Raw genomic sequence first — 21,545 nt, forward strand, 5'->3', positions numbered from 1 at the left:
GAAGTTTTCCACTGGAAATAGTTCAACATTTTCCGACGAGATACAGACGATATCTCGTGAAACTCGAAGGGGAATCACACGTACAAGGAACGAAGCTATTTTATTTCAACATTTCTCAAATTCACGCATTATACGAAATGTAAGATTAAATATCAAATTTTATAGTTTTGTATGAAATCAAATGGCGAGTCACCTCTCGAGTGCAAAGAGTTAATTAGAAAAGTAACATTCGGATATTCGAGTTTAAGTAATGAGACTTTTATACGAAACATTTCAATAGATCTTTTTCAACGTGAAAATAAAGTGTGAATCTCCTTGCAGAGATTATAAATAATCTCGTGTGTTACAAATGAATAAGGAAAAATGGGAAGTAATGATAAATGAAGGATCTGTGAATACAACGATCTGAAAGCTCATTGGAGATGTATAATGATTCCATTGTGGGGAAGATTTTCTATTCGAGGACCAATTAACCTAATCTACAAAGTAATAGCGGGTTTCTGAAAGGATTTCTTTCAGTCCCGGTTCAAGCAACGGAAGAAGGTTAAAACGCTCAAGGATGAAAGCGTCCTAGACGAAAAGGACGCGCGATCCTTCGCAGACGCGTATCCTTTCTTTCTTCCCGCGAACCGGAAATCGCCACGAGCGACACACAACGCATTCAGAATGGTCACCCGACACGTCAGTCCGACCTCGAGGCTGACGCGTCGCTTTCAGAACTCTAGTGTCTCCCGCGAGTCGAGAAGCAAAATACGAAAATGGCCAACACAGATTTCCGTGTGCTTCGTCGAGTCTTTTTTTAACACTGGAACTACCGAGGATTTAACACTGTTTCTGCCGAAGAAGAGACACCTTTTGAAATTTTAACGTAAAATTATTTTCTCAGTTTAGTAATTTTTCAACTGAATTTTTGACATTTCCTAAGGTCAATTTTGTGATCTTGAAAAGTCGAAAAGTCGAGTCAGAATATGTGACTAAACTTGGAAAATAATTTTAAGTCAATTTCGAAAGGTGTCTGGACACCTTCGATAATAGTGTTAACCCTTTGCACTCGAGAGGTGACTCTCACTCACCACTTGATTTTATACATTGAAGTTATAAAATTGGATATTTAATATTATACCATGTATATGGCATCAATTTGAGAAATATAGAAATAAAGTAGCTTTGTTCGATGTACGTGTGATTTCTCTTGGAGTTAATTTCGCAAAATATCGTCTTTATCTCATCGTCAAATGTTCAAATATTTCTAGTGAAAAACTGCCGAGTGCAAAGGGTTAATACGATTAACAAGTAATCCATATAAAAATTGTAACAATAGATTATTTTCAGTTTCTTTGGACGTTCATTATAGTATTCAGGTGAAACTTTATTTTCAAGATCATTTTGAATATTCAATGCTGTGAAGATATCGATACTTGCAAAACGAGCAAATCGAGACCAGTCGTTTCGACTGGAACGGTAGTTCTAATGTTAGAAAATATGATTCATAATCGTACGAAAACAAAAATAAAAAAAATATCGTCAATTTATTGACATGTTCGTTTCTGCGTCGGTAACCGGTGGGCGACACTGTGATTAAGTAGAAAGCGATTCAAATGAATCACAGAACTAAATAATAATCTGAGATATAACGGAGCTTTTCGACTGCTATAGTTTAATATATTTAAACGCGATGATAGAGCGTGTAACGTATCTAGTCGCTTCTTATTGCGTGTTCCTCTTGAATTAGTTGCACCGAATTGAATTAGTCAACCGTGATGTTGGACGCTGGTTCGCGTGACCGATTTGGTGGAAATATATTCGGGAATGTTTGATAGCCTCGTGCTAGGAGTCTCAGAGCAATAACACGATGATTCGCCGCCAATATACACGGTGTCCAGTTAAAAATAATATGAAGATTATAAGCTCCTTTTTTCATATAACATTGTATCTTTATATATATCCAGTCTTCCAACACTGAGAAACGAAGTGTTTAATTTTCCTTAACGTTAATCATTTAAACATAAAGTGAAAGAAATTTTTAAACATAGTCCTCACTGAGCTGAGTGCCTCACGTTTGGAACGTTTTCAAAAAATTATGTCGCTCTAAATCATCTGTACTAAGCTCTTCGGACATCTGCTCGTGATGGATCGAGCGAAACACCCGTTATATCGACCAGCACCTCTACTCTTATATAAATCGATCGAAGGAAAACAATGGGAGCGAGAGGTCGAAGTTTAATGGATGCGATCGATAGTTTATCATTATCCTTCCAGTTTGGACGAACTTTTCAATGAACTTTGTAAAAAATCTTTTCATTAGAAAAAAAAGTATACGCTCCTATTTACATTCGTTTAAATAAAACTGCGAATTATGGGGTACAAATAAAAACAGTTCGCTGGAAACATACTAGTGCAACGATGCGGATCGCGAGGCATGAACTTTTTACCGTGGAAACACAAAATTACGATCGCAAAGAACCGTATGTACACTTTGCCCCGATAAAACGGTTAGTCACGTTCCCCGAAGTTTGCGCTCCAACGACGTGGAATCGTAGACCCGATCGGATGGCCCGTTTCCATGTGTGTTTACTTGTGAAAAGGGGACGAGTGGGTAGAGCTCGATGCTAGAGAGAGAGAGGGAGAGAGAGAAAGAGAGAGAGAGAGCAAAGGAATGAATACTATTATTCGTGTCATATTAGATCGAACAGTTCTCCATGTGCTCCCAATTCCGTTCGCTGCGAAACAAAATAGAACTGGCTGTGTAGCTTCTCAATAACGGTTCATCCGACGCGAAATATTTCTCCTCTGTTTCCTGTTTTTCATTTCCTCGATTTACCTTGCAAATAAAATGCACATTTGCCACGGGAGATTTCAAATCGAAAAACTCATCGGAACGGGAATGAAACGCGGATCAGCTACAGCTGTATGAAATGAACAAATTTCCATGATTGTACGACTGCAATTGAAGTTTCCGAAATGCCCTTCGACGAAAATCCCAATCGAATTTGTTCGAAACAGGTCGATTTTTAAAAAAACAAGGCGGAGACGAGGGTGTCCAATAAATTTTTTCACTCGTGAAAAAGCCACGTGCTTCGTCGTGCATGCCCGGCTCTAGTCGATGCCGTTTGTGCCCCGTTCACTCGTGCGTAGCACGGGGCTGGCGGGTGGCGTGTGGGCGGGCCATCGATACCTTCCAAACATTTTTGTTCGTGAAAGTCCCCGGGTGTTGCAACGTGACACAGAAAAAAAAATACAGAAAGAAAGAAGAAGATAATTCGAGTGTTCGCCGAATCGGCGGAAACGGGTTGCGTCCTCCGCCGCTTTCTGGGAGGGGGTCGAAGGCCATCGTATGTTTGTTTATAGACCTTTTGCTCTCCGTGTCCGTCTGGTTGTCCGTAAAAGCACGGCGTTACCCGTGCGTTGTCAAACGAAAATTCGAAATGAAAGGGATCGATCGGCTCCGTTTCGTCGGATCGTCGGGACACAGGATAAACGTGTACAGTAGCGCCTCGTTACTAGTTCACTCGAAAAATTCCGATATTAACCCTTCGCACTCGAAAGGTGACTCTCACTCGTCATTTGATTTCATACAGTGAAACTATAAAATTTGATATTCAACCCTTTGCACTCGGAAGTTTCTCATTAGAAATGTTTAACATTTTTCGACGAGGCGAAGACGATATTCCTCGAAACTCAGGGAAATCACAAGTGTATTGAGGAACAAAGCTATTTTATTCCAATACTTCACGTGTCAAGGCATTATACAAAGATCAACGTTAAATGTCAGATTTTATAGTTTTACCGCGTCAAATCAAACCGAGAGTCGCCATCCGAGTGCAAACGGTTAATATTGTACCTTGTATAATGCATCAGTTTGAGAAATATTGAAATAAAATAGCTTTCCTCGATGTACGTGTGATTTCCCTTCGAGTTTCACAAAATATCGTCTTTATCGCGTTAGCACGTTGACTGCCACGAGAATTCCGAACGTTTTGTGTAACAATACATATTCTTTCATAGCAAAGGCAAAAGGTATTAGAAATAATTATTAATGACTTGGCGTCACAGTACACGTGTCACACTATCATCTAGCTGTTTGTGTTACTAAGTATTTTTATTCGACATCAGTTTTCTTATTGTCGTTGTATTTAAGCAATTTTGAAGCTCCGGTCACTGGCGACCACAATGGCAGTCGACGTGTTAAATAATGTTCAAATATTTCTAGTGAAAAACTTCCGAGTCCAAAGGGCTAACAATGAAATTTACCATACGCGGATGTCCTATCACGCTCAAACGTTTCAAAGAGAACTACCAGCACGTATACAGACGAGTACAGTAATGCCTCGTTACTTGTCCGTTCGCAGAATTCCTAGCCTCCGCCGATTAGAGCTTCAAGTTCGACTACTGCCGCTCTCGCGTCCGCCTCGAGGCTCGTTGAAATTCGGTTTTGCAAGATTTTCGTGCGGGTCGTTCTCCTTGGTCTCCCACGCCCGTTCTCTCGCGCGATTGAAACGTCTCCCGGCGATAATTCGAGCGCGTGCGGCGTAGAGGCCGTCTACCAGTTGATGGCTAGCGGCATGGCACAGGAGCAACAGGAGTTTTTCACTACGTGTTTTGTCTATAGTTCTGATTGGTTATGTGTAAGCGTATGGACGAGTAAGAAACTCTCACTGTGGGACCTGGTTCAACGAAATTGCTATTCTTCCCAATTCACTTCTGTAGTCGAAAGCTTTTTTGCTAATTATATTCATTACTCCCCCGACGAAACACTAATCAAACCGTTGACTCTGCTTAACTGTAATATTCTATTTGAACCCGTTGACCTAGAATATCGTGTCAGACTCGCGACGAAAATTTTCGATTAAATTTCAGAAATCTAAGTATTATTAATTCCGTTTAAATGTAAATTAAATATTACTTTTATCAATCACTGGAGTAAACGTGGATATAGAATAAGCATTAAAATTCGTTGTTCTTACTAAATTATTACCGATAAAGTAGTTGTATCAATCACAGTTAAGAAACAAATGGGGCAAGGGGATAAATTACATTATATAATACACGGTATTGAATACAGAATTTTATAATATTACCATAGCGAACCGAATGGCGTCTAAGTCGCTGTTCGAGTGCGGAGGGTTGAATTATCCGAAGTATTGGTTCAATTGGAACTCGATAATCCGGAAGTTCAGCCCGCATTCGAGCTAACGATTTATCTACACTCTTAGCCGCCCAATTAAATCGGATCGTCGAGATTCCACTGTGCCGGGAGTGACATGCGCAAAAATGGAAACTGACTTAGACGAGAATTCCTCAGCCCGGTCGTCAAGTGGTAGACGGACTGTACCCGGCGTGCACCCGGTTTATCAGCCGGCCACCGTTTTCCTGTAACACTTTATCGGCGTCGGGGAAGAAGCTTCTTCGGGGCGTGAGGAGGGAAAACAATGGCGTCCGATGCTCTTTGAACGGGGGAACGTTCGAGAGGGGAAAAAGACGACCGGCCGGATCCCCCTCGGACCTTAAAGGATAAATCATCGCCATTGGCACGGACAGCTCGCGGTCATTACTGTCTTCGGAGATAAACACGACCGGGGCCGGTCGGGACACCCTTTCTGCGTTCCCTCCCCCGTGCTTTTTCGCTCGCTCGTTCGCTCGCTCGCTCGCGCAGGAAGTTGATTATCGCGCCGCCATGCATCGCGCGCGGTCATCAAGAAAATCATGTTCAATAACGCGAGGAACGACCGCCTGTGTCCGGGTGTCTTTAAAGCGCGCTTAATATCATTGACAATTATTCGGGGCGAGCGTTCTTCTGGCACGTCCATCCCTTCGGAGAGCTTTCATTCAACTGACCGGTGTGACGGTCACAGTGGTTTTAAATTAATTGTTCTTCCTCCTTTCTTGGGTTCTATAGGTTTCGTAGGCGATTCTTGTGCACTGCTCATGGAAACGTTCAGTTTCTTTCATTGTTAGGATCATCGAACTGTCGAGAATCGAAGTGCTTTTAGATAATTGATACTTCGATTGTGGATGCGTTAACGACAACTATGCGAAAGGCTTGAGCAACTTAAAGAATGTACGAACTAGATCGATAAATCAATTATTTCATTTCGTTCGGTAGAGAATAATTGAATAGCTTTGAGAGGATAGTGAATTCATTTGCTAACAGGGTTCCTTTTTCATCGCGCGAAGGAAAATAATGGTAGAATGTACCGAGTTAATGAAATACACTTGTCTCAACGATATTCACTGTTCCATGTCACGAAGCTATTAATGCTGATAAGTCCACGAGTATATAGAGTTCATTTGAACCAGATGCTGGAATTAATTACGTCAACGACCACCGGTGGTCAACACAGCGGTTGACGCGTTAAATGCATGCCTCGAATTTGCCTGTGACCTGGTACGTGAAAACAATGAATATCAGTGTTAAAATCGATAATTAAATTTCAATTCTCTTTCGCATTGGTTCACTTTGAAGTTATTTAAATTAATTCGAGACGTTCAGCCGCCTCTGCTGAGCGTATCTCCGCTACAAAAGTGCAAAATACGCCGCCCGAGATGCAGTTTATCGCGAAACATGTTTGCCGGCCAAACACAGGATTGCAAATAATTTCTCCAACGACGTTACGCCGCCTCTTAATAGTTCACGCCTCGACGATTAGCCCCGGGGCACTATGGAACTGTTTAAATCGCGCATCTTTTCATTCTAAAGAGCTATAGTCCGAATGTCTCGTGAACTAAACAGTTTCTGACACGGCCGCTTTAACGCTTTCTTATGGGGAATAAGAAAAAAAGACACCTATCAATTAGCATACGAAAGAATGATTCAATCTAGACCAGCGGTGGCCTTCAAATATTCTAACGTCTCCGTTTCCGGAACGAATATTTCCACCGGGTGAACGGACCATCGATAAACATCCGGCTTTTGCAAACTTTCTGCAAGTGTTTTTCCATCTAGTCACGTATTCAATGAAAAACTCAAAGAAACGTTCAATTTAACGCGTCGTTGATGATATACGCCCATTCAGGAGACTGTAATTATTTTATTAACTGAACCAAATGGCTCGGTTTATCATAGATCTTGCAGCGATTATTACCGCAGACCCGTAATTACGTGATAAGTTACATTTAACGCGTCCATTAAACGTTTTTACGTCCGATACATCGATTAAAACTCAATTTCCTCCACGTGTCACTGAAATAATTCATCTTCAAACCTCTAAGAAGCCAAGTTATACGTCAAACTTGTAAATACTACAACAGAAGAAAACCATAGATCGATCTTTTATCGTTCAGTTAGTAAAATTACTCGCCAACGTGTCAACGTTCGTTCTCAAGGGATTAAAATTCCACGCGAACGTAGCCGAACTCCCGACGATCTAGACCTACCCGAAACCAGGGCAAAGAAAATACGAAAAACGCGACAGCGTCGTGGGCAAGTCGAAACGTGGCAACAGGAGCGATACGCAAAATTGAACCACCTGCGGCTCGCGGCAGGACCTTCGCGCGGGGAAACCCCGGGTACAATTAAATTGAAAAAAGGAAGCAGACCGACGACAGAGAACTTTACCGACCCCGGCCTAACGTATCGGGTCCGAACCATTCCAACTTTACGAGCATTGTAAACCTTGGCCGCCTCGGTACTGACCGGTTCGGGATCTGGAAAAAACACGCGCCAGAGAGACCCTCGAGGACTTCCAACCCGGTCGCAACAGAGGCGCGCAACTTTCGCGCCGGTTTCTCCGGTGTTTCGGATCCTTACGAAACGCTCCTCCTTCTGCTTTCCTTTTTGCCCCTTTGGACTCCGAACTCAGCACTGGTTCAACACTGACAGAAGCATCTGCTGTTTGCTAACAAGGTGGGTCGCCTTTAAGGATTTCGGTGTCCTCTAAATTGGCCACTTTTCAGCACTGACACAGCTGGCTGCTACCGACCGAACTGACCACAAACCGAGTAGTTCGGCGCTTGGCGAACTCGGCCGATGAGAACGCGACAGAAGCGATGGTCACCAGACGCGCGAGAAGATAGAACCGCGACTGTCGAGCACACGACCGACACTATCCGTCCCGCGGGCCGTGTCGCTGCTCATTCTCTCTCTGTACCAACACGACCCACGCGTTTCTCCGCGCCGCCCGGAAGAGGGACAGAGGGACGAACAACAGCTCTCTCTGCTCGCTTCGAGGCGATCCGAGCGTGATAGCGCGGGCGCATGCGTTCACCCGCCGTCCACCCTCCGACGGGTTGGCTTCGCGGAACTACCTCTCGCGACGCGGCGATAGGCTGCTGCCACCCACGGGGGTGGCAGCGAATTTTCTACCCCGTACGGCAAAGGGCAAGTTACAACGATCGGCTCGGGTCGCTCGGAGTATTTCCCGCCTCCATATTTTCAACCCATTGCTTGCTCTGATCTCGAGTACCATTACCTTTGAAGTTTCCTCGCCTCGGTCTATTTTCATTCAGATTTTCACTTGTGCTGACCTTTTCACGGAACAGCTTGTAGTGAACATTTCCACGGAGAAGATGCTTTACTGATTCTGACATTTCATTCATTGACCTGAACAATATTACGAAGTCTGTACTTTTCTATTTTTATCATCGTTCGCGTGTAGAAAAACTGGGAAATGGGTTGAAGGTAATAATCGTAATCTGGATTAGGTCATCAATCTTCTGACTTTGCATCGTCCCTTTCCTATCCTTTTTCTGCCTGTCCTCGCTGTTGTAATCTCTTCATCCCCTAGTTTTATAACTTGTTTTAACTTTTCTCGGTTACCAAGAAACTTTGGTATTTTAAACTGAACGTTCCAGCTGACGACTACTCGGTAATACTCAAGAATAATATTTTTCGGAAGTATGACGCGTATCGGTGTTCGTTACAACCGCAGATAAGGTCGGTCACGTAGCTGTATGATTCCACGACACCCTGATTCATCGTTGAGCCCGACTGTTGGAACGAGACGCGCGCCAGATCCGCTGGGACGGCTATTGAAATCGCTAACGGGTTGCTCGGGTCGCGGTGAGGATCTGATACCGGTGCACCGCGGGTCACGCGACCGATTTAAATGGAAGCACGCGAGCACGACGGCGATCCACGAAGAGAGTAAATCGTACTGTCGCTCAAATACGTTTCTCATTTCTATTCTATTTTATCAACAATAAGCGAGCCCCAACTCCGTTTCACAGTAACAGAACAAGAATACAGGCAACCTGAATATCTTTTTAATACCTGTAAAGGAAGAAATTCGAAATGGACGAATGCGACCGATCGGCCTTTACATCGATCATTCCGACGGCGTAAACGAAGAGATAACTGAAACTGTCCCGCCGCTTGACGTGTTAATGAAAAAGTTCTGTCGGACGCTCAGTGTGTGTGAATTAGTTCTTCACATCGTATTGATGGATATTAGTATGGAGTACCCTATATAAAGAACTCCAAGATAAGAATGGTTGATGGAAAATAAATTGGCGTATATGCTCATTCCTCCGTTAACCAAAGTTATCGTAAACTCCAATAAAAACGTCTTAATATTATCTGCAGTGTAAAACAAGAAATTCGGTATCAGTCACTTTGGTTGCTCCAGTGTTAACCCGTTGACCTCTGATTTCTTTCAGAACTGTGCTTCGTAAAGCTATCCTTAGTAACTCCTAAGAAAAACAAAAGAATTCGATACTTATTCTATATCTACCTTCACTCTGAAGGTCGACGATTGATAATATAAAAATAATACTTAATTCATAATCAGAAGGAAACGAGTAACACTTGAATTTGTCAAATTCGATTCAAAATAATAGGATAAAAGGCAAATGTCTAAGCAACGTGGAAACGTTCGGTCACACGTGGTAGTCCGAGTTTTCTGTACTAACTCTGCCTCGTTACGAAATCACGGCTCTATCGGTGTCCTGGCGGTGTGGTTTATCTTCCGCCAGTGTACGAAACGGGACACGTATTCTCGCGTTAGATCCGTATCGGTTCCGCGTGTGTTGGTAATTTACACGAGTTACTTGTTAATGGCACATCGCAGCGGTACGGCACCCCCTGTCCCCCGCGAGCGTTTTATCGCTCGCGCTCCCAGCCTATTTGTTAATCCTACGCGTCGGTATGCTATACACATGGCGCACAGAACGCACGCCACTCGGAAACGCTGTGAAAACGTCGTCCGTTCTTCGGTGCTGTAATTCACGCGAACGGATATAAACTCTTGGGTACATCGAATTTTCCGCGGGGATGGTCTCTAGACGGACACCCGGTAGTTGCCAATCAGAATCCTGAGAGATTAGAAGCTTCGCTACGATCTTCAGGGACATTGCATTTGACGCGTTAAACGCCGCACGATTTCAAAGAGCAAAATACAGAAAATGGAAGTATAATATTAAATCACTCGATTGAATTAAGTTATTACGTCACCGCATCAGGTAGCATTATTTATAATATAGAAATGTTTTCAAATAATCATCGTTTAATTGAGTGAACTACGGTAACTCTATTTGGTTGGCGGTCGACGATGACCCATGGCATTCAACGTGTTAGACCTGCTAAGTTTTCCCAAGTGAAGATATGAAGCACAATTAAGAACGTGGAAGTACATAGTTTAGTAACATTATCTGTTCACCTTCTCACACTATTATAATTAATAAAGATATTCAAGACTACTCTTACGAAAATGAGCACGCAACTAAATCGGGAAGAGATCGAACAAATGAAGTGAACTTCCCAACTGTTCGCAGCTAGTGAATCACTCGATTACACGAAATATACTAAAGAGATTAACGTACCTTATAAGAATGTGTTCGGAGGAGTATCTAAGAGAATTTGGCGAGCAAAAGTTTGTAAAATCGAACGTCGATAACTCTGTAACTCGAAGATTCTGTCGAACTAGTCTATCACCTCGATCCCGTTACAACGAGCAGCACTGATATCCACAGAAGCCATCCAGAAATCATAGCCACGTATTTCCATCGTTGTGCAGCGGGGAGTTAATTAAACGAACGAACCGGATGAATCGCGGATGTATATTTGTCACCGTTAGAGCACAAAGAGCTCCTAGAACGGCGGCGGACGGGGCACAGCGGCTGTGCGTACTATTTAAAACGTTATTACGCATTGCCCGTTCACGCGCGCGTTTTTCTAGGCGTTCCGACTATTTTCGAAGCGTATCGGGAGAACGGACGCGCTGGGGAAATCGAAGTTCCCGTTCCGGCGGTCGCACGGACCTGGGTTTATCGACTGCGATAACGCCGCGGAGGGCTGCGGCAGGTGCGACGAGAGTTGTTTCGTCTTCCGTCGCGGTCCTCGGTAAACGCAGACGTTCAAACAAACAGGACGAACCCCGCGTGCAGGTGCAACGACGAGTTTCGCACGCTATTACCGTGCCCGTGTAACTGGGACATTGATGTCACGTAGCCGGAGCGCTATGCTCTTTTTTTTTCTTTATTTCCTTTCAGTGTCACGCGGCACAATGTTTTCTTTCAGCGTGACACCAGGTGGGCACACGTTGTTCGCCGGTATCACGTTGCGCCGCGGACTTTTATGCATCGAGTTGAACCCACATTATCTAAGCACGTTTTCAACGCTAGAACCACCGAACAGTCAAATTGGCTACTTTAAATCTTTCTATGGAAACTCTGAGTATATCTATCGCGATCACGATTGACTTGTAATTCAGTTCGCGTGTCACTGAATCAGTTTCTGTAAGAATTTCTCAGAGAAACATCTGTTGCGTTTCTGATCATTTCTGAAGAAAATTATTTCGAATAACTTGTCAAATTTGGATTTCTATGATTTGTCTTTTGCGATAGTAAGATGTCTTTGTTTCTAAGTATATAGCGTGTGGTGTATAGTAGCCCTCGGTGTCAGTATTTCTTTTGTTTCTGTATCGGAAATATCGTAGAAACTTCTAACTTGTAACGTTTGTTTGACATTCACTATCGCCTGCTAAAATTTTGTTTCAATATCGATGCTGCGTTGTATTCTTGTTACGTATTAATGCGTTGTTTAGAGTATCGCTGGCCACGCTTTCCCTTATCACGTACCGTGCAGCGAGCTGCATCTCCGAATCTCTCCCTCTCTCTCTCTCTCCTCGTTAATTGCATATCCGGAGAACAATGGTTAGCGCAAAGAGGCGTCGTTCTCTGCCTGTATTGTCGCACGTATCAATGAAACGCACGCAGTTGCATTCTGCGAGTAACTGTACCCGCGCGGTACACACGTCTGGAACAGATGTCCGGGACCCATCGCGAACACCCGGCTCCCTGTGCATGGGCAGCCTGCCTGTGCATTGCACGGGCACGCTTGGAACCACGCGAGATGAAGGACTCGCCGACGAACGAGCTGTTCATTTGCTAAAGTGTATAAAGAACCAATTAATGTTCCAGCACTGATACTTGGAGTGATCAAAAAGTGGTGTTAACACTAAAACTACCAGATAAATCAAATTGACCCACTTCAGAATTTTTATGTTGCTAATGTTTAGATTATAAAGCCGTTCTTGCGAGAGATCTTTAATTAAAGTTGTGCATTTATACGGATACAAGAGACCATTCGAATTTCAAGAAGCGTATTGTTATAATTTTGGTACGAAATTGGGAATAGGTCATTCTACTTGCTCGGTAGTTTCAACGTTAAGGCACTTTGACTTGCGAGCGACCTATATTCCGATGAAAGTTACGAAATGTGAAAGATACCGGGATCAAACGTTCGATATACAATATTAAGATAATCGTCTTTCGACAGTATATAATTACTTTTTCCATTTATTTCCTTTCGAATCCTATATTTTGGTTTCGCCCAGTAACCACTTCCTCTGTTATAATTACTCCCTTCCTTCGTGTACTTTTCACAATTGCCTTCGTTTCTTTTTATGCTGTTTCATTTGTGTCCAGTCAAACGATACAAACTGCAATTAGACGGAAACTAGAATTGTCTGCCTATTCGGGAACAAAAAATAGTCTCAGAAGTTGAAGCTCATGCCTGCTGCGACGATCACCCACGTGAACACGTCTCTCGCCTACGTCCCGCATATTGTTGTTCCCTTTCTGCGAAATTAGAAGCTGAGACACATCCCTTTGACTGCTTTCCCTTCAATGAATCGCGCGGCATGCCTCCTTCTCCGGTTGCTTGGGTGTCGGTCAAATAGGAACGGGCACACCGAACGGATAATGCATACCATGCAGGTGCAACGGCGGCAATGCACAACAAAACTGCAGGTACACGACCGTTTCTCACACGTACAAAGGGAAAGAGAGAGAGAAAGAGAGAGAGAGAGAGAGAGAGAGAGAGAGAGATCAGCAAGCGCAGCGCCGCTGGCTGGCAGTAATTCCTGGGAGACGCGTCCCACACACACACACACGGCGTGTGCTCTCCCACTTATTTTGTATCGAATACCGTTCGACGAGATGCTCGAATCCTGACGTACCCGGCTTTATGACGTAGTATCTGGGTAGCAAAATATGTTTGGCCCGAATTTACTATTTGGAACATGCCAGGATATTTCGGGTCGTTCAAGTTGAAGATCAAGCGTCATTTTCAAATGAATGTAACTATTTAAACTGATGTAACTTTATCTTTGAAGGCAATGAATTCTATAGGGTTTAAGTAACTTTGTAAATGACCGTGGATAGTTCACTGTGAATACACGGAACAAAATGGAACTTTTGAACCACCGTTTGGTCTTCATTGGTCAAAATAGTCGCCGGACGAGCAGAAGATCCGGTTTCGACTTCCTGCGTCCAATCAACTGACTTCTTTTTTTCGTTGCGCTAATAAATTTGATTAGTACGATCGTACTACCGCGTCCACTGTGGACACTCCGATTAGACGGCCGGCAAAGAAACTGACGCACATGTAACGGCGCTTGTTTTCGAACGGTGACAAAGTGTCCGATGAATTATAGGGACGGGTCGTAATTAATCGCGAGGACAATTCAATTACACAGAGGATACACACAACACTGTCCTTGCCTTCCGGAAGAGTCTTGTAAAACACGTTGCGTCACAGGTGTTAGGTATATACGCAAGTCGATTTCCATTGTGCCCGTACCTCCCCCAATTAACCACCGTTCGCATCACCCGCCTCTTCGTGACCCGACACCGCGCGGTGGATTAATTGCCGCGTATTTTCGTCGTGGAACACTTTCCGGCTAAGAAGCCGTCTCTACAACGTGCCTCATAAATGAAGTTCGAGATCTAGAAAGGCACAACTGACTTCTATTAACCCTTTCGCTACTACGGCCGACTATAGTCACCGGCCACAACACGACGCCCACACACGACGAGTGACTACAGTCCATACCGGCCACGAAAATGGAGGCAAAAGTTGAGATAACATAAACGATAACAAAACTACGTTCACGGAAGAATTATAAACACATTGCTATGAATACAAATCATTTCGCTCCTAAAAGCAGCGCCTTTTGAGACAAAAGGGCCCCGAATGCTCGCGTAATGTTTCCACCTTCAGCATGGCGTTTCGTTTTAAGCGTTAAGATAAAAGAAACGAAACATTAAATGAAACGACACGTATCCATTCGAAATACAAATATTTCCCCGCCATTCTAACTTCGCAACGTTGCCGAAAACCAACGTGCAAACGTAATAGCCAACGACTCTTTCGTAACGGGATGGTACCTTTTTTCGAAATGACAGCGAAAGTGGGAAAAAAAACTTTATTTAGCGCGTCGTTATGCAACAGAAAAGTGTCGCGCGTCAATTAGTCGGGAAGCCCGGGGGTTAACGCGTTTCGAAGTGTGGGCCTAATTTAAGTCTGGCAACAGCGCCGCGCCGGGCCGACTGAATGCTCATTGTGAGCGGGCGCGTAGCCGTGTGGCGCGGTTCTCCGCGCTGGCCAGGCTTTTTACAGTACGCGACACACACGTGCTCCCCACTAACTTTATTTCTGACGACAGAGTCCGCGATTCGAGGAGTCATCGGCACGGGAATACTTCCTTTTTCGCTAGCGGGGAGCCGAATTTACTGCGCGGCCACGCTTCGCTCTCGCCTCCTCGCCGCAGCCCTCTTTATCTTCCCCCAGCCCCCATCCCCGCCCCTTCGTTCCCCGCGAACTGTTCGCGGACCGTTTTCGCCCAACACGCATAACTGGGAAATTAGCGGCCGGGCTTCTGTCTTAGCCGCGAAACGCGCGCCACTGTCTCTCGCGCGCGCGTCATAACGCGTCGCGCTTCTTTTCGTTTTCAATGTTTCCGACCGATCCGCGTTTTCAGATACACGACAGTGAACGCCAGCCTCACCGTCTGTTATTATGTTGCATAACAGATCGACGACCTCGACCGTTATAAACAACCCGTCGCTTTCGAGCACACAGTGTCCCACCGGCGCCGCTTCTCGTGTGCGTGGATCCCAGTGGTTCTCAGCTTCGCCAGGTACCATGTGACTCCCTGAATCGCCAATGCAATTCAGGATTCTTTTGGGAAAATATGTCTATTAATCTATGGGTCCTCTTTCGGTAAAGCCTTTAACCCTTTCGCTAGTACGGTTGACTATAGTCGCCCGTTACAAAAATGGAGGCAAAAGTGAATCCTCTGCAGTGCAGAGGCGCCTCTCAGACACTGAATGATTTAACGCAGCAATGTTGGGAAGATTGTTGTTTAATATTGAACTTCGTATAATGCATCAATACGTGAAATATTGAAAGAAAATCGTTTTCTTCTTCGACGTGCCTGTGACTTCTCGTTAAGTCAATTTCGGAAAACGTCGTCCGAGTGTTTTCAGTGAAAACTTCCGGAGTGCAAAGGGTTAAGACAATATAAACGATAACAGAGATACGTTTATGGAAAAATTATACACATGTTGTTATCGACACAAATCATTTTGCTTCTAAAAGCAGTGTCACAACGGCGTTTCAGACAAAAGGGCCCCGAATGCTGAGAACTGCGCGCGTTTAACACTAGAACTACCAAACGGGTCAAAATGGCCCATTCCTAGATTCTTCCTCAGCAACTATTGAAAAGGAGCAGATGCTTCTCAGAGAAATGAGTAACGAAATTGATTGAAAAATACGCAAACTCAATTATGAATCGGTTGAAATCAAAACATTCACAATATTGGAGTTTCTACAGGAAAATGAAAAAATCTAATTGAATTACTCGGTAGTTAGTGTTAATGTTCCCGCTTTTGGCACGGCGCTCCGGTCTTCGCGGCGAGGCCCACCGTAGCGAAAGTGTTAAGTTGATCCAACTGTGAAACGTCTGAAGACGTGCCTATAAAGATTCATTTTTAACAGGCACGCAAAATATGGGTTCGAACATGACAATGTACCGACATCGTCACGTGAATTGAAATAAAAGGCTCGTCAAAAGTGAGCGTGGTTTTCGAGGCATTGAACTTAGTCAACGTAATATCTGTGGGATAGAGAAAAAGTAGCGCGGAACAGGTTTTAGGAAAATCGAGGCGAGCCTCGTGTCCTGCGTAACACGGGTTGTATTGGGTTACGTGTATCTGCCGCGCCATTATCGCTACGAATTGCCTTTTGCGGTCGTAGACACGCGATGCTTGTCACGGTCACTGGCCCATATTTCTCTCTCGCGTATGCTTCCTTTTTTTTTCCTCTCTTCCCTTTCGTGACAACCACGCGAACGTGCACCTCGCGCACTGATTTTCATCGTTGCGTCGTTCACGCGGCGCTGCCCACGTTAAGCCGCCACAGCGGCGAGTATATCACGGTTCGAACACGCTTCGCTCTCTGTAACAGTTTAGCGGTGTGGATCCGACTTGATGAGACGCGCGCGTTGCTAGACCGTAAGGGGGACCCCCTAGGTCGCTGTCAGCAATCGAAGGCAATCCTGCTTTCTTCATAATGCACAATTTGTTTTCTCGCTTCGTAACGCAACCATTTTTAACGCGTTGAATGCCACGGGGTCACCGGTGACCCACAACCAAATCGAATTACTATAGTTCACTAATCAAACGACGATTGAAAACATTTCTGTATTATAAATAACGCTACCCAACGTAGTAACGTTTAGTTAGACCAAGATGCAATAATAATGCAATTCAATCGAATGATTTAATATATTTTTTCCTTTTTGTGTACTCTGCCCTATGAAATCGTGCGGCGCTCAACGTGTTAACACATTGTTGACCGGTCACGAGTTAACTCGTGTTCGCGCTAGCATTGGCTATTTCAATTTTTGAAGTGCAGGGCAGTGTAGAATATCGCAAAAGCGAAATGTTAAAATTTATTTAAAAGATATGCCCGAAGTTTCATTTCAATTCATTGCGTACAAGATGTATTGAAGTTTACTCAGATTGTTTCACTTTCGTATTTAATTACGGAATAATAACCGGTGACATAGCATACCTTCCGCGTAAAACTACCGGTCAACAACGTGTTAACATTTAGAGTTATGGAAAACAAATATATTTAACCTCTTGCGCTGGAAAGACGTGCCACGAACGTCGAGACGTTTCCGTTTCAAAATGGTCAACGATGACACATTGATAATCTTGTTACATTACGCATATTAGATTGTTTCGAAATGCATCACTTTACACAAAATGATTAACAAACGAGATTAATGTCCACATCCGCGTAAGACGGGTAAAAATAAAATTCATCGCGCGAGACTCCGTCAAGTCTGAATTCATTTCCAGCGCGAGTGGTTAAAAATCTGTGAATCTGGAGTGCTTCCGTAGATCAATGCTCGAGAAACTGTGTAATTTACGAAAGATGACACGAGCCGGTTGAATATGACGAATTATGCGTTCCGCTCGCGCGTAGAGGGTAGGGGAGGTAGCAAGGGCGGTGGTAACGTATCGTTCGCGTCTATGAATATTCAATCGGACGTGTTCGGTGTACAATTATCCTGCGTCGTTTCGAAAGGTACAAATTAGTGCCTATTTGTTCCCTTTCACTATCTCGACCGGTTCATCGGCGCGCACAATGAGCGAGCGGAATACAAACGGCGCAGTTTTAATAACCGGACGAAATACCGGCCACCGGCATGACATTTCAATCCATACTTTTACAAGAGAAAGCACCACCCACGCGCCGCTAACAGGTCCTGCGATCTAGTAGACGCAGAGACGCACACACACACACACGTGTCCTGATATATCAGTCTCTAGAAGGTTTTTAAGACAAGCGCGTCAAGCACGATCGGAATGTTCTGTCCCTAGTCCTTCATGCTTACCGCGTTATTTGAGGATTTTTACAATACGCGAACAGCCTTGAGTTGATTTACATTGAGTTAACCTTTCATGCGCTGCATGTGGGGCACGATTAATTTTTACCTTTTTTCATTCTTTACTCCTCGTTTTCTCTTTGTTGAATTTCTGATCGGAAGAAGTCAGTATCGTTATCGCGATTTTTTATTATGGTCGAAACAGAAAGGTTCAGTAGAATTTAATGCTAGTACTACTAGAGAGATCAAAATGACCCATTTCCGATTGCTTCATTAATAATTATTAAAAACATAACAGATAATTCTCTAAGAAATTATTGCTGGAATTGATTCAGCAATAGACGAACTTAATTGTAAATCCATAGAAATTTCAATAGTAGCACTGTTGGAGTTTCCATAGATAAATGTCAAATAGTCAATCTGATTGTTCAGTAGTTTTAGTGTTAATATATAATATATACTGTTTTTTATCATTTTTTATCAAAAGAATTCAGTATCGTTATCACGATTTTTTATTATGAAATATAAAAGTTCAATAGAGTTTAGTATATAATATACATCCTATTACTTATAATTCTCAGTAACAAAATTTGACAAAACTTTTTTATAATATACTCCAGAGATGTATCACATAAAAATATCTGCAATATTAAAGATTAATTAAGAAAAGAAACGGCATAACCTTGTACGATCTCCCTAACATATTACCGACCATAAATTATCATTCAAACAAGCTGGCGGAGGCGGCCAAAACGGAGCCACCCAATCCCAAATGAAGACCGATCGTTATTTTATATCGACGTGCCATGGGTGTCGTACCTATGCCACGAGAGAGAATCGCACGAGGTGTGCCGATTACGCTACCGCGCCTCGAATTCCGTGGTAAAAATACAGCGTTAACAAGGGTCCTCCGACACAAGATGATTTCTTCAATATTCCCAACTAATGATTACACTCCATGTATTCATGTAAATTGCGAAAAAAAGAACCAATTCCTTCTACTAACGGTTCGAATAAATTACATACAGCATAATTAAATTAACTGCTTTGCATTAAATTGGATATTTATATTGGATCATTTTTTTTCAATTTCATCGATACTTATTAGACAAAAAATCTTTACACTCAGAAGCATTGAATCATCGTGCGTTCGAATTTTTACGTTCCATGACTCACCCTGTACTTTCCCGATGAATATTTTCGAGGAACAAACTTTTCTCGAACGTCCGACAGAATACGTCGAAACCGTTCGACAGAACGCCGATGCAACGTGTACGCCTGCTCATACGATATACTATTGTTCCACGACATAATAGTCCGGCCGCGGTCGGCAGTCAGAGGATTTACAACACGAGTTTTGTCGAAGGGAAATAAAATTGCAAAATCCATGGCATGTGAGCGTTTATGAGCTACGAAAATACTGCGTCTCACACGAGGGAATAGTTCACCGTAGAATATTTCCGAGCGGTTAAGGGAGACAATTTAGACACCGTGACATCCAACCGCGAACTTATTTATAGGTTATCACTGTTCTCACTTGAACGGTCACGTGACCCCCTTTAAAGAATCGAAGGAAGCGTTGCTGGTGAGGCATTAACTTCTAAGTTTAACGTTTCCTTTTCACTGGGGTAACCAAAATATCGGGGAGCGATAAACGTAACAACGACAAATGTTGTTCGAGCATGCAAGGCTATTCCGAAAGTCGATAACCTATAATTCAAGAAAAGTTGCAACATGACTTCAACGCACGGGTATCATGAAAGATTTATGAACTTGTTAACAGTTTAAAGTCACTTTAATCATTAGAGGCAAGATATACAAACGAAAGCAGGTGTAGGAAAATGTAACCAAATTACACTTCGTTACTGTATGATAATCTGAAGTCGGTTATTTTCAAAACAGATAATATTTTGTTAAAAATGTCTTAATACTCGAAACATCGAGAAAAAACGTTTAGAGGCCAGAAATAATTCTAAAAAGATAAACGACACGGGACAGAGTCGAAGTTTCAAATAAACGAGTCATTCACATTAGCACGTACCTTGAAAACCGGAAATACAATGAAATATCAATGACTGAAAAATACTTGTTCCGCGTGTACTCCAATATACTCCACTCACGACCGAGCGTGCAATTAGAATATGGATTTTCGAGTTGGGCGACTTCTCTTATCAGTCACGGGGAACACCGCAAGGCTCTTCTGACGTGCTCGTATCAGTAGGTAAGAAAGAGATACACGGAGGATGCAACAAGAACGCGGAACGGGCACTGTCCTGAAGTTGACGCTGCGCGATACGGGCGTTTCATCGTTTCCACGCAATCGTGCCGATGCAAATTACCGGAACAACGATCGACCGTGTCGCAACCGAGCAACATTGCGTACATACAAGCCACTTCCACCGTTCGAATCTTACTGTTACAACCGTACAACAGACAGAGAGAGAGAGAGAGAGAGAGAGAGAGAGAGAGAGAGAGAGCGAGAGAGAGAGAGAGCGAGCGAGAGAGAGAGAGAGAGAGAGAGAGAGAGAGAGAGAGAGAGAGAGAGAGAGAGAGCGAGAGAGAGACAAAGACAACGAGATAACAGCGAACTCATTTGAAAAATCATCTGCAACGCGCATCATTTATGGCGATAAGTAGCGGTGACGACAGTGTAAAAAGGAGAACGCGCACACCGCGGCACGCCGTCGCGAATTCAGACGCAATTGTACCACGTCGGGTTATAGTGCAGCGAATTTACCGACCCAACGGCTCAGGAATTTAGATCCGGCCGTGACAGAGGGGTGAACGTTCTGTTTCTGGTTGAACGCCGTCACCGGCCGCGTATACATGCGACGCGAGGACGTCGCACGCGGAGACGTCGGCCACGGTTGGTCCGTTGGTCGGTCACGTTACGACGGTAGAATTGACAGGCGCGGGAAGTGGACTTACACTTGATCAGGATGACACCGTTGTGCAGCTCCTCCATCTCGTGGAGGCGAGCGGTCTACCTCGTGATCCGTCCTCCAGGTTAAACGACGATAATTCCCCGATCGGAGCTTCCGGGACGAGGGGGTTCCCCGTCGTCTTTGCTCGCAACGTGCTCGCGTACTTCGGGTCTCCCAGCAAACATACGCTCGAGTGTCACGAGCTGGGTCTGCGGACGCGACAGCACTTCGGGGCACAGGGGAACGCGATCCGGCGAATTACGAGGTGGCACACGTGGCAGGGCCGGCCGCGGGCATAATTAATATTACGGCGTGCACCGATAACAACGCGTGTACCGTCCGACAAAGAAACGCCACCGAAACCGAGTAAACATGGCCGCGCGCGCGCGCCTCTCTGGGTTCTCCGTGGCCCGCGGAGCCGTCACGCACTGAGGGCGGTTGCATGGAAACGAAGGGCACAGAGGAGAGACAGACGGTGAACGAGCGAGCGAGAGAGAGAGACAGA

The 21,545-nt window shown here is 44.1% G+C and overlaps 1 protein-coding gene across 10 annotated transcripts in view; it reads right to left on the minus strand.

The window, feature by feature from the left end:
• Positions 1-21,545, minus strand: part of LOC116430398 (rho guanine nucleotide exchange factor 10) — a 69,468-nt gene that overhangs the window by 20,481 nt on the left and 27,442 nt on the right. The window contains exon 1 of one of the 10 annotated variants that reach the window (XM_031984475.2): positions 21,045-21,449. The exons of 6 other annotated variants lie outside the window; for them this stretch is intronic. In XM_031984475.2, coding sequence (XP_031840335.1) covers positions 21,045-21,081 — 37 coding nt within the window. In that variant the 5' untranslated portion in view covers positions 21,082-21,449. Of the gene's footprint in view, positions 1-7,633; positions 8,100-10,755; positions 11,211-20,157; positions 20,517-21,044; positions 21,450-21,545 lie in introns of those variants that run through there. 3 more of the 10 variants (XM_031984477.2, XM_031984479.2, XM_031984476.2) reach the window with 3 other exon arrangements.

Source organism: Nomia melanderi, chromosome 7 (assembly GCF_051020985.1).
Source record: "Nomia melanderi isolate GNS246 chromosome 7, iyNomMela1, whole genome shotgun sequence".
NCBI classification, from domain to species: Eukaryota; Metazoa; Arthropoda; class Insecta; order Hymenoptera; family Halictidae; genus Nomia; species Nomia melanderi.